This window comes from Rhinopithecus roxellana, chromosome 20 (assembly GCF_007565055.1).
Source record: "Rhinopithecus roxellana isolate Shanxi Qingling chromosome 20, ASM756505v1, whole genome shotgun sequence".
NCBI lineage: Eukaryota > Metazoa > Chordata > Mammalia > Primates > Cercopithecidae > Rhinopithecus > Rhinopithecus roxellana.
In genome coordinates, this window is record NC_044568.1 from 7,529,576 (window position 1) to 7,542,806 (window position 13,231).

Below are 13,231 nucleotides of genomic sequence, written 5' to 3' on the forward strand. Positions count from 1 at the left end.
CAATCAGTATTGAACTGTTACACTTGCAACTTTTTCTTCTCTCTAAATGGTTCATGGATTCTCCTTTAAAAATCTCTGTCTTCTTTTATGATTAAAAGTTGCCCCATAACTTTACTAAGAATATGTGGAGATATAAATTACAAATCAGTAAACAGGCCATTGGACTGACTTGAAACCATGCCATTTGGGAATTCTGGGGAACAGTTTACTGCAAACCAAAAACAAAACTCGGAATGTGGGTAAAGGAGATCAACTCTAAAAACGAGTACAAACTGCTCTTTAGGCATGGCAACACAGGGGCGCAACATACATTATCTGTTGAGTGAATGAAGGAATGAGGTCTTCAACCGAAATGCTGAGAGCAAGGGTGTTGTACAGTTCACAGGCAGAACTGATGGATGCCACCATTTTACAGGGAGAAATTCAGAAAAACAGTGGCTCGAGGGACTTTTTGGGTGAGGATGGTGGAGAAAAGGGATCTACATTTGGAAGATGCTGAGGAAACAGGCCTACTTCACAGAACTTAAGATTTAAAAATTGTACAGGGTTCTGTGCTCATACCCAAGAATGTTCTTCCAAACGCCGAGTGGTTCCAGAACCTCCTATGTTCAAATCCTGGCCCTGATGCTTACAAGCACTGTGACCTTGGGCACATTTCTTACATAGGAATTTCCTCATAGGTAAAGTAAGCAAGCTTAGCAAAAAGTACACCAACCAAACAAGGAAGCCTGAAGGACCAATGGGAGAATGAACATAAATGCCCGGCAGGGTGCTAGGTCCCACTCTGTGTTCAAGTCACCCATGAAAGGAGAGACAGGAAGGCCACTGCAAGGCCAAAAGCAGCCAGGCGGGTGCTGGGCACTTCCTGGACCTGCTGATAAGGGAGACATGGCTGGCCTTTCCCTCTTGCCCTGCGAGGGCCACAAGGAACCATCCCAGAAGCCACTTACCTGGCAAACAGCTCCTGGAGTGTGTCTGGGATTTCAAGGTTAGAATTCCTTAGGGCTGAACTGAACTTTTCTTTAAGCTTCTCCACAAATTCTTTAAACTCGTTGGCACAAACCTTTCAACATGAGAGCATGAGAGGTTAAGCCCTTACTCTTCCTGAAGGGAGGTTTTGCTAAGATACACCAAGGAACATCTTGTAACAAACTCCTGCACCAGCTAAGTCCGAGAACCACCGACCAGGTGCCTCCCCTGGGCACCTGTCATCTGTCACCTGTCATCTGAGAAGCTTGGTCTATAGAGGAGGCAAAAGACCCTCACCAGTACGCTCAGGAAACTGGGGCACCTGGTGCCAACTAACCCGCTGACAGCCTCACACCTGCATCGCTGGCACTCTCCCAAGCCCCAGGTGAGAAGACTCAAAACGTGCCCCATATAGTGCTCCCTCACAGCCTCCCTCCCAGGCCTGGTGCTCCCTGGTTCACCCGTGTAGTCAGCCTTCTTCCTCTGCCCCAGCCTCACACTCCACGGGTGGCCCCCAAATCAATTTCCTCCTCTGTATGTGCACTGCAGTCGTCTCAGTCCAGACCCAGATCTGAGGAGCAGGCTGGTCACGTCACCCGGTGTGCAATGCGCGACATGGTATGCTCCCGCTCCTCCCTGGCCTGGTGGCTGTGCAGGACGTGGTCCCTGCTGCATCTGGCTGCTGTCCTGATGCTGTGCCTGCCATCCCTGTAGTCCCTCTCCCCTCACTGTCGCTGCCCCAGCTGTTGTGGTTTCCAGTCTCGCCCAGTGCTGACACCTTTTGCCAAGCCTGCTGGCAGACACTGTGGGTATCTGTGGGTCACCTATTCCATTTTCCCCATGCTTTCTGATTAGCCAGCCTCAATTTGCTGTGGGGAGGGAGGATGCCCAGCCTCTTAGGACACACCAGGACAGTTTAAGCCACTCATGGCAGCCTGGGTCCTCTGTGCTGTGTCCCACTGTTTCCCAGCCACGTGGCCCAGGTCTGCCAGGGGCTCCTAGGAAAGGCTGCCCCTTGATGCAAGGGCCATGTGGGTCTATTGCAGCCCGTCTCCCCACTGCTTCCTGCTCTGGGATTCCGTTGTGAGGACTTAAGCTCTCATAGTCAACATTTGCAACCAGGGGGTCACTGGCATAGGATGGAAAGCTGACCACTGCTCCTGGAGGGGAGTGTGGCGGCAGGAACTTGGGAGCCTGATAACATCTCTGCTCCCCTGCACCAGACCAGGACTGCCTACCCTCAACTGCTTGGCATTTGGGAAAAAGGAAGCCGTATACACCATTAGGTTAGGTTTTTCTGTCACTTCCATCCAAAAGCATTGCTGAGCCTCCTCCCCGACCTCTGCGGGCCTGTGCCTTCCTCTTCCAGGAGCTGACTGCACTGTCCTGCAACGACCATGTACTTCTCTGTCTGTCCCACTTGCCTGTGGCTTCCTTGGGGAAAGGGCTGCCTCTCCCTGTCCACTGGCCTCACTTGGCACAAATCCTGCCACACACACTGTAAAGTCCAGGGTTAGCACAAAAACGAAAGATGAGCAGCCTCTGAGGCGAAGGGCAGGAATTTGGGTCAGTAGACTGCTTCCCTCTTTGTCAGCCACCGCCCTGGCCCCTCAGGAAAGAAAACTCAGAAAGAAAACACACACCCAGTCTGCAAGCTTTCTAGGAAGCCTGTAATTTCTGAAGAGATGTTCTATTTTCTCAACAAAACAGGCCCAAGGCACAGCAGCCCTTCAAAGTGGCCTGTCAGATTCTAATCATCTTTAAAAACAGGTGCTTGAAGCCAGATCAAGTCAAGGCCAACACCAGAGAGCTGACTCGGTGATTTCTCAACTGAGCAGGAAACAAAGTCCACGTTCCTAAGGCTGGCAGGGGCACTGTGGGACGAGAGTCTAGATGCCCCAACCTCCAAGCAGGCCGAGCCCCACACCCACACAAGACCTACCTTTGGGTCATCGTAGTCACCTCTTCGACTCATGAAATCTCCAACAAGCGCTTTATCCTGGTACACCTCGGCCAGGCACACTCTGCAGGAAGAGGAGACAAAGCTGGAGTCTGGGAATTGCAATGATGCCTGTGTTCGGAAACTTCAGAGAGCTCCATTCTCACGTTTCTGGCCTTGGCTGACCATGAAGCATGAGTTACTTATATGCCTGTTGCACGACTGCAGCTTTTAAGAACGAAGGATTTGGGGTCAGCCAAGCCTGACCTCAGTCAGGTCTGTTCACACTTTACATCTTGGCTTCTCTGAACTTCCGTCCTTCATGGGTAGCCGAGAACACTGAGTCCCAAAGTGTCTCTCACAGGGGTTTGGCCAGGACCACATGGGCTGACCTACGTGAAAGTGTATCATACATTTAAAAACACCAAACAGGCTTTGGAGTTTATTATGCTTAAGTTCTCTAATCTACTGCAAAGCAGGAGGTGTGTCCACTCCACTAACCTTCACATCCCCATGATGTAAGGAGAGCCTGACTTGCCCAAAAGAAAATGAAGGAGAAGGCGACCAGCCTTTGCTGGGCTCCCATCCGCCAAGCACTGCTGCCTTCATAAAGAGCTTGCCAGGTAGAGACTCATTCCGCTTTACAGCCTGGTAAGGCAAGGGGACTCCCTGAGGTCACACACACAACAAGGGCGGGGCAGGAGGACAGTTCTCAGCTCTGCCAAGAACATGGTAGAGGGCATCCTGTCCAATGATCCCAGGTCCTGCCTAGCTTGCTGCTGGAGGGAGCCACCAATCAGAGCTCTCAGGAGCTGATCTGAGGGCCGAAAACAGCAGGAAAAGCCAGCCTCTGCCTCTGCCTCCACCACCTGCTAGGCACATGGTATTCAGCGAGTCAGCCTATCTAGTCTCTGCTTCTTCATCCAAATAAAGGCTAACACCACCTACTTCTCAAGGCCGCTGTAAGGTCCAAGCAATACCTTGCATGGGAAAGTACCCAGAATCATGCTTGGCCCTCACCCTCAAAAAACCAAAGTCCATCTCCCCAACAGACTCCAACACTTGGCCACCCCATCAGACACCTCAGTGTGCTCCAGCCACACTTCCTGCCAGACTCTTAAGCAAACAGGATGAAGGAAGAGTAAAGAATGAATGAGAAGTGCTGACGTAACCACGTCCAAGAGTGATCGGGCTTCAATGAGGCTTACTTATAGTTGAGATAGGCCTGTGGGTTTTTGACTATGTAGCGAGCTCTTCGTCCAACGGAATGAGATGTTTTATCCAAAGACTCTTCGAACGTGGCATGCAAAATGTCCCGTACCACCTGCCAGGTGACAAATGGGCCCTTCACCTGGATCAAACACAGAGCCAAGACAAAAAGTCAGTATCCTCAGAGCCCACATCCTGGGGAATTACCATTAAAAAGTGGACAAAATGTGTTTTGTGCAGCCTCTTTCCTCAGAGAATCCCCACAACTATCACCTCACAATATATACTGGGCCCACCATGTTTCAGACACTGAGCGAGATTCTGGGCAGACAAGCACGGGACGAGGCCTCAGTGACCAGCGGGCAAGAGTGTATTCTAGCAAGTGCCATGTGTGACAAAGGTGCCCAGAGGGGCGAGGGGGAAATGCCTGAAAGGGCGCTGTATTAGAGGAAATGATGGGGATGTAAAGTGTGTTTAGTTAGAGGTCTTAGTGTCCCAATTATGCATCATGTATACTCAGAAATGTTCTGTATGTTGTGCTTGTATGTCACGTTAGTAGAAGCAGAATGTACAAAATTAGCAGACCCAGGAGAACATCTTGGTCAATAACACAGAAAGGCAAGGCCGACATGAGAAAGCCGCTTGATGACAGTTATTTTCTTACATCCCCAAGGATGAGGTGACCCAAGAAGGCTGTAAGTTCCGGTAAGTGGTGAGAGTCCACCAACACTGACCTATGCAGGACCCTCCTGCCTTCTCTAGCTGTACCAGGGCTGGAGCAGAGGGAGGGACGCCCCTCTCCCCCATCAGCTCTGCAATGACAAAGCCATTGCAGATGCAGGGAACAGAAATTAGGGATGGCAACATGTCACCTTTCAGGTTCTTCCTTGGAAAAGAGGTTGGGTTGGAATTCAGGAGAGGACTGAGGGATGAGAGAACAGTGGACAAGCGGTCAAGACAAGGGATCTAATAGTTTGCAGGCAAGCATCTGGGCACAGAGCCCCAGCTGGGTTTCTCCTGCCTGGCCTGGCTGAGACCTGGAGGCACACCTGGCCTCCTCCGAAGCTGCCTCGTGGCACTACTGCCTGGAAGGGGTCCTGGCCTGGCCTGGCAGACCTTTTTCCTGGAAGGCAAATAAGAGGTCTCTCTGCCTTGTGGACCAGCCACGCCAGTGAGCCAAGAGGTACCAGAGGTGACAGAAACAGTGTGAGAAGTATCCGGTCAAGAACAGAGAAAGAGCAGGGTAATTACATGCAACTGGCAGATCGTTCCAGACATGATGGGCAGTTACAGGAAGGTAAATAGGAGCTTTTCAGGCAATGAAGGTGGGAGGAAGGGAGCAGGACAGGGTTAGATTCCTGGTGACAAGAGAGAAAGAACAGTTCTGAACTAGTTTGCCTGCAGCTAGGCAAACATTTGTATGCATCCAACTGAAAGCTAAAAAGAAATGTAGAAAAACAGAATGGTATTAATTTGTAGGATTAGCTGGGCATGGCGGGGTGTGCCTGTAGTCCCAGGACTAGGAGAGGCTGAGGTGGGAGGATCACTTAAGGCCAGGTTGAGGATGCAGTGAGCTGTGATCGCGCCACTGCACTCCAGACTGGGTGAAAAAGTGAGGCTCCACCACTCTAAAAAGAAAATGTGTAGGATTCTGGGCCATGTATTTCCCAGGGGCCAAGCAGAGCAGCTGAGCAGAGTGGTCCCTGGCTGGGAGTCCCCGGGAGGCTCAGACAGGAAGGAGCTCCGAGAGAGAGGCAGGCCCACCTCTGGGCTGGGCTGGTTGGTACCTTGGTGTTGAGGACATTGCTGGCAATGCGGCACAGCACGAGCAGCCCGTCCTCCTGCATGGACCAGGTGACGCGAAGCCGCGTCATCCGCTGCAGGGCGCTCTGGTCGGCTTCATCGTGGTAGCGCAGCCTTTTGCTTTTTTCTCCTGGGAACTCTCCTAAAAACACCAGAGGGAGAAGGGAGGAGGCCTCTAACACCTGGTTTGGAGCTGTCACTCTGCAGAGGGGCAGGGTCCCTACTCAGCCAGTGAGATGTGACTAATGGTATTGGTTATCAGATATTCATTGTGTCTAAAGTCACACAACTAACTGCAAAAGACTCAGCCCCTTCTGATAGATTTTATTTCTTTTTAAACTCCTTTCATCATTTATCTTGATAAAATTTCACAGGCACAGGTTGGAAGGCTCAATGCAGCCTCTAGTTAGTTATCTGCCAGTCTCCAGTCTCCCCCACTGTGACAGAGTCCTTTGAAGGCATCTTGTACAGAAGCCTATGGCGTGTGCTCGGGGCGTATCCACCAAGTGAGCAGGACCAGGGACTGTGCAGTCACTGGGCCCCCACACTCCCTTGCTCTGTGACTGCACGGGTGTTGTGTAGACTTGAGTGCATCTGGGGACAATAAGGCCTCTGCTCCAGGGCCATGGAGAGGGTGGAAGGAGACTGCATATAAAACATCCAGCACAGAGTGGTGGCTACTAAATAACTAACATCAGCAGTTGAGATTTGTGTAGTTAATAACTAAACAGCACCACCACCACCACCAAAACAGCAGTCTAGCATCAGGGAATATTCACTGTGTGCCTAGCATTGGTTTATGCTTTTTCAATGTATTATCTTAGAATACTACTTTATAGCAACCTTATGAAATGGATACAATTGTCATCACTGTTTTTTGTTGAGGAACACAGAGACATACAGTGACTTGCTGAAGTCACACAGCTGAGTCAGCCGAGTCAGCAGCAGAGGGAGGATCTGAACCTTGAGAGCGTAGCCATGGGGTTGCCAAGGTCTCCTGCCTAGGGGAGGTACTGATAGCACCTTCACAGGACAGACACCATATGCCACTGCCAATCTCAAAAGGCTGTTGAGCGAGTGTCTTCCAAATTAAGGCAGAAGAAAAGTGGGGCAAGGAAATTTGGACTCGAAGCGACACCATCACATTTTGCATTGTGATAAATTCTGGTTTTTGAGCCAAATTGTTGCTACACATATCTACGAGAGGCGAAACTGAGGGGGCATTTCAACTGATGGAAGGCTATTTGTTATGAATGCCAGCCAAATAAACCACTAAAAACAGGTTCCTGTTTAAGCATTCTGTCTTTATCTGAAATAGCTACCAGCCATCAGTGGCTGCTGTTAAAACTTGTGGACCACTTAGGAAATATAAAAGTGGTCGAAAAACTAGACGCTGGTCTCCTTACCACCCCCTCTGCTACAAATACTGGCTGGCTGAAGAACTCAAAATGGCAGTCTAAAAGGCACCGTACAAGGGGTGCATCAAATCAGAAGGTGCTGCCGGCTTACGCGACTCCCAGCTTCCCTCTAATTTAAAAATGTAACGTGGGCCCATCGTGGCTCACTTGAGGTCAGGAGTTTGAGACCAGCCTGGCCAATATGGCAAAACCCCGTCTCTACTAAAAATATAAAATTAACTGGGTGTGGTGGCATACGCCTGTAATCCCAGCTACTCAAGAGGCTGAGGCGGGAGAACTGCTTGAGCCCAGGAGGCAGAGGTTGCAGTCGGCCAAGATCATACCACTGCACTCTAGCCCGGGCGGCAGAGTGAGACTCTGACGCAAAAAAATAAAAATTAAAAAATTAAAATGCAACATGTCTTTGAACTTTGGCTTGATTAGCATAAACACAGATATTAAAAGGTAAACCCCGCCCCCAAAATTAGGATTTGGGCTAGTTGTGATGAGGCTGTTGCTGATAGTTTTTCAGCTGAGATGAAACTAGGCATTTGAACTGAATGAGTTCCTAAAGTCAGAAGCTCTAAAAGGAAAGCATATGGGACATTCGAGGCTCTCTCGTCTGCCAGATGGATGTGGAAATAAAGCAACCATCACAGAGAGTCAGTGCCACACATCAAGGGAAGGTGGAAACTCACGTTGAAGGACAGAGCTCAGGCCCAGCTGGAGTGAGCTGTTGCACGTCTCCAAGCCAAAATGTAAAGACAAGACCCAGTAAATGTAAATGATCACCACTTAACCTTTCTTTCTTCTCTTGATCTTCTTCCCAGGGTCCTTCTTCAGCCGCTTCCGTTTCTGGCTTTTCCCACCCCTCACTCTCCGGTTTCGGTCCAGCGAGGGCTCTCGGTCCACCTCAAACTGCTCCTCCCAGTCAGCACAGAGCTCGGAGCCTACTCTTGCTTCCCCCCAAATATTCAACCTGCTGTTGCCTAGACATAATCACAGGAGACAACAGTTTCAGGATGAGTGCTACAAAGGCCAGGAAGACCAAACTGAACATAGGGTGGTCGTTTAGGCCCTGAACTGGTACCATATTTACTTCTGGGGTGAACTCCCAGCACACGTACCTCTGGCACTGAGAGGCAATGGGCGCTTAGACAGAAACGTCTGGAGCCTCACTGTGAGTCCATTCTCTGCAGCAGTGTTCTCCTGTGAGACAAGTACAGCACTGGGATGAAGCATGAGCTTCCACGAATCCCCAGCCGACCAGAGTAACAAATGCACCAAGGTCTCTTAGGAAGCTAAGGGCCGCTGTGCACCGACAGCCAGGGGCTGGAGTCTCCTGCCACCCGCTTTACCATTGCTCATGTACTCCCTCCCGGAGGACCTGTGTCACCCAGATCTTCTGATCCTTCTTTAAAAAGGAATACCTGTCCACGTCACAGAGTAAGTTAGAATCCACTGGGAAAAAAACAGGCCAGGCACACATTTGAGGGGCCTGATGCACCTTCAATACAGAAGCCAGTATTTGTGTCTCTGGTCGGGCAGGGAGGGACAGGAGGATGAGCAGCGAGGACCCCTGAGATTGTGGTCCAGTGTGACACATGCCCACCTTTTTGGCCTGGTTGATGATATAGCTGGTCCAGATCCAGTTGCGCTTAAGGTGTCCATAGAAGCTGGAATCAAGCCCTGCGGCACCCAGCCCATCTCCGGGGATCAAGCCTTCATCCACCACCTCACGACTTCCACTAAAAGACAGGAAATCAACAGAAAAGAACGCTTCTTGGTCATCACTGAAAAAGAGAGCCCATAGCTTGGGGTGAGGGACATTATTTATAACCAACTTTCACCTTTCCAGAAAAACACCCCATAGGTAGCAATGAAGAATTTGGGGGCCCTAAGTGTTGACTGTTTTTCACTTTTGCAAGATAAGTCAAAAATCCAGATTTTTATATAAAATTCCTAAAATAAATTTTGATAACTGATTACATTTTTAAAAACAAGATGTGGGCTAAATAAAGTATGTCTGGAGCCAGCCATCTGCAGCCTCTGCACCAGAGACACAGGCCATCTGGCCTGACATCCTAAGCCAGACAAGGGCGGTCAGGCATCTGAAACGAGCACCACCGCAGCCCAGTCCCGACTGGCCGCGCTTGGGACGGACACGCACGTGGTGTACTCCAGCATGGCACACTTGCGCTCCAGGTTGTGCTTGTCCATGGCGCTCTCCTGCTCCTTCTGCAGGCTGCCCTCCTCGTCGCTGCCCTGGTCTGTGCTGCTGTTCTTCCTGACGCGCGGGCAGCGCACCACGCCTGAAAAACCAAACATCAGGGTGACTGATCATGCCTTCCTGCTGCAGCTCTGGTGGCTACTGCCTGTGGCTGAGTGGGGAAGAAGAGTGGATTCCCCGCCTGTGAAAAGGCTCCCTGGCCACTGGGAGGTCTGAGACTGGTAAGACCTCTTCATATACAATATCCATACAAGAAAGTCAGAGGGAACAGAGGAAGAGTTGGAGTACTGGTGGGTGACCTGAGGAAAGGGTTTATGCCAGACTGAACTCACTAAAGACAGAAGGCAGGCAAGGCAGTAGAGAGAGCCCGGCAGGCTCAGGGAGTCCAGTGCAAGGGAAACCCAGGCCTTCCTGTCTCTCAGAAAGCCCCGGAAGCTGCTGGTGCCAGGGTGGCAGAAACGACGACCCTTGCTGGTGGAGGCAGGGATGGGGAGGGGCCTGCATAGATAGATTGCTGAGATGTATTGCATGAAGCAGGCCTCGGCCCCACCTGGCTCCAGGAGCAGCCAGATGTCTCCTAAGTGTTCAAGAGGTTTGCTAATGGAGTTGAGAAGTGATATCCAGTTATTCTATAATACAGAAAATTGCATTTCTTGCAAAGAAATATAAGATACCACTAAAAGCACTACTTGATAGGTGAGGGAAGGTTTGTAGACGCTAAAGACTCTCTCCTAGCACGCTCGGCTGCAGGGAGCTCAAGCCCCACACCCTGCAGCTGGAACTTTACATGAGACGCCTTGCCCAACTTCACCTTGGTCCACATGGTGGTGGCAGTGGAGTTCTCAGCTTAGAAATTAACTAAGATTCAGGGAGGTTACTAGTAGCTTGCCCAAGGTCACCCGTTTGAATGTACCCTTGAAACTAACAGTATTTAAGGCAAAGCTTCTCATATAAATAACAGCAGCACAGGTGCTTGTAAAAAATGCAGACTCTCTGGGTAGGGCCCAGTAATCAGCATTTAATATGTTCCTTAGGTGATTCTTACGCAGGCTAATGTTCATGCAGCACCTACTCTAAAAGATGATTGCATCTCATTATATGATGCTTTTCCCCTCGTCCTTGGGGCAGAACCTCTTCAAATGTTTATTGAATGAAGGGATAATCAATGGCTGATTAATGGGCTCAATAAGCCTCTGCCATTTCTGCTCATGAACGCCTAAAGGGATAGAAATTCATCAATTGTCAGGCCTGAAAAACTCTGGTGCAAATTCATGCTGGTTCACAAATTTTTATCTACCTATAAAATGCAGGGGAATTAGGGCATTATTAAAATCTAAATTGGCAAAAGCCTAGCTCACTGCTGAATGCTGAGGATTCTATGAAACACAATGTTCTAAAATATGTCTGGACCCATGAAAGTTTCTAAATACCAGTGCTATTACTCTTGGCATTAAGTAATTCTGCCAAGTAAAATGTGTGACTCCCACTTTGCAAAAATCAAAATGTGATACGGGATCTTCCAGCTTCAAGAAGGGAGGAGCGGAATGGAACTCCTCTTGGACGTGCAAGCTGAACGTGGTTTCCTTTCCCTCCTGGTAGAGGTGGCAGGAAAAGGCCAGGTGAAGAGAGGCCTGGAGGAAAAGCACTGCAGGGGAGGCTCTCTTGCTTTCTGCAGACTCTCCATGCATTTGATCCACATTTGCAGGACGCCAACTGTGCACCCGGCCTTTGCGACACATTGTGGGGATGGAAGCCAACTATTCTAAGCAAAAGGAACTCACAGGATGAAATGGAATGATGCTAATAAAGGTGTGGACAGGCTTTCTCTGAGAGATGATGCCTGAAGTAGGAGTGGGCATCTGAGAAGCGAGTGAGGGAGGGAGGGCCCTTCTAGGGAGGGAGAGGGGTGTGGGCAGAGGCTCCCAAAAAAGCCCAGCTCAGCAAAGTCACCAGCACATCGCGTCAGTTCCCTCCAAAACACCTCTAGGCCTGCCCTGTCCTCCCCACTGTCACCAGTGGATGCCACTCTCCTCTCAACCACATGGCCGCCTCTCTTTCTCCAACATACCACTCAGGGCCTCAGCTTGTGGCCCTGCCCCTGCCTGGGATGCCCTCCCCAGCTCTAGCCCTGGCTCTGCCTCATCCTATAGGATTCAGCTCCAATGTCTCCTCCACAGCAAGGCTGCTCCTGAGCCCTGGAATAAACACCTCTGCAACCAACAACCGGGCCCTCATCGCACTCCTGTGAGCTGTCTCCTCTTCACACTAGATTGCAAGTCTCACGGAGGCAGGGTGGGGTGTGTCCTCACTGCAGCATGGTCAGGCATAGGAAGTGACACACAGCAGGTGTTTAATAAATACCTACTCAACGAACAAATGACTGGGCTCAACTGCGTGGGGGAACCGGGAGCACCCCACCCATTCAAGGCCCACCACTCTCCTTTCTGAGGGAGCCCCAGAGGTGCTCTGGGCCTCTGGGGAGCACTCGCAACACACCACTGGTTGAGGCGACTCCTAGGCTTTTCTAGCCCTAAATCCCAGTTAGCACACAGAAAGGAGCAAAAGCAGCCAGGTCCAGCCGAAACAGCCGACACCCACCTAGTGGGGTGTTGAGGCAGACACACTGCAGGTCAAACCAGTAGTTTTCCACATCCTGCATTGAGTTCAGGACATAGAGGCGCCTCTCGAAGGGCCGGCTGCTGCGCGCCAGGTTGTAATGTGGGTCGCAGATGGTGGTGTCAACAATGACTGCATTCTTCTTCAAGAAGACAAAGACCTAACGGGAGACACCAGACAGGGAGAACCCACATTGGGTTTGGCTGCTTGGAGACTGTTAAACAATCAGAATCTCCTTCGTTTCGACTTGAGAGACATTACCTGATCTTTATCCTGAAACTTTTCCGTGGGACCAAACTGTAGTAGCCCCATGTAGCACAGCCTCTGAAGGTTCTCCACCACCGAAAAAATGTAACGCCTAGAAAACAGAGGGGGCGGGAGGTTCCCATCACAGCACACTTGCAGCCAGCCGCAGATGTCTGCATGTGGGGTGGGGGGTGTGATTTCCTTCTTCTCTCTTCCACCTGGTGGTCACTGGAGGACTAGCCTCAAGCTGACACTGTACTGAGGCCCAGAACTACCCAACCTAACACCCAATCAGGGCCACAGAGATCAACCAGGCACTGGGGATTTGATTTGGAAAGTAAAAGTAATGAAAGGGGGAAAAAAAAACATTCCCATACTTGCAGACATTAACAGCAGATTTTACTTTAAAAGAACCTTCAAATCAAGTAATAAAATGTACCAGTCCATACTTCCATTAATATTAATAACTTAATAAAAATCTTGAGTTTTTGCAAGCTGGAAGTTAGAAACCTTTTCCTCTTCCTGGTGAATGATGGCTCAGAGCCCTGACTTAAGGGTTTGTTTAGACCTGCGGCCACTCTGGATCAGGTTCAACGGCCTCACCTCTTGTACAGAAGCTGCTGCCGGATGGGCCTGGGGAGAAAGCGGATCAGCGTGTGCTTCTTCAGCGGGTGGTTCAGAAAGTCTTCCAGGTTGTCCACCTGAAGAGGTGATGTGCAGGTTCAGCTCGCCCTGGCCCTCAAGAATCTTGAAAAAGTGTTCGCCACTATTTTCTGAACATAGTCTCCCTGAACCTGCCCACTAGGCTCTCCTTCCTGCCTC

At 50.3% G+C, this 13,231-nt stretch overlaps 1 protein-coding gene across 1 annotated transcript in view; it reads right to left on the reverse strand.

Moving 5' to 3' along the window:
* Window positions 1-13,231, reverse strand: part of GTF3C1 (general transcription factor IIIC subunit 1) — an 85,460-nt gene that overhangs the window by 18,673 nt on the left and 53,556 nt on the right. Inside the window, exons 17-27 of the mRNA XM_030924914.1 lie at window positions 13,013-13,110; window positions 12,425-12,521; window positions 12,146-12,323; window positions 9,488-9,629; window positions 8,930-9,065; window positions 8,445-8,526; window positions 8,118-8,306; window positions 5,905-6,062; window positions 4,117-4,259; window positions 2,912-2,993; window positions 951-1,063 (exon numbers count right to left, since the gene is read on the reverse strand). Of these exons, the coding sequence (XP_030780774.1) occupies window positions 951-1,063; window positions 2,912-2,993; window positions 4,117-4,259; window positions 5,905-6,062; window positions 8,118-8,306; window positions 8,445-8,526; window positions 8,930-9,065; window positions 9,488-9,629; window positions 12,146-12,323; window positions 12,425-12,521; window positions 13,013-13,110 (1,418 nt within the window). The remainder of the gene's footprint in view (window positions 1-950; window positions 1,064-2,911; window positions 2,994-4,116; window positions 4,260-5,904; window positions 6,063-8,117; window positions 8,307-8,444; window positions 8,527-8,929; window positions 9,066-9,487; window positions 9,630-12,145; window positions 12,324-12,424; window positions 12,522-13,012; window positions 13,111-13,231) is intronic.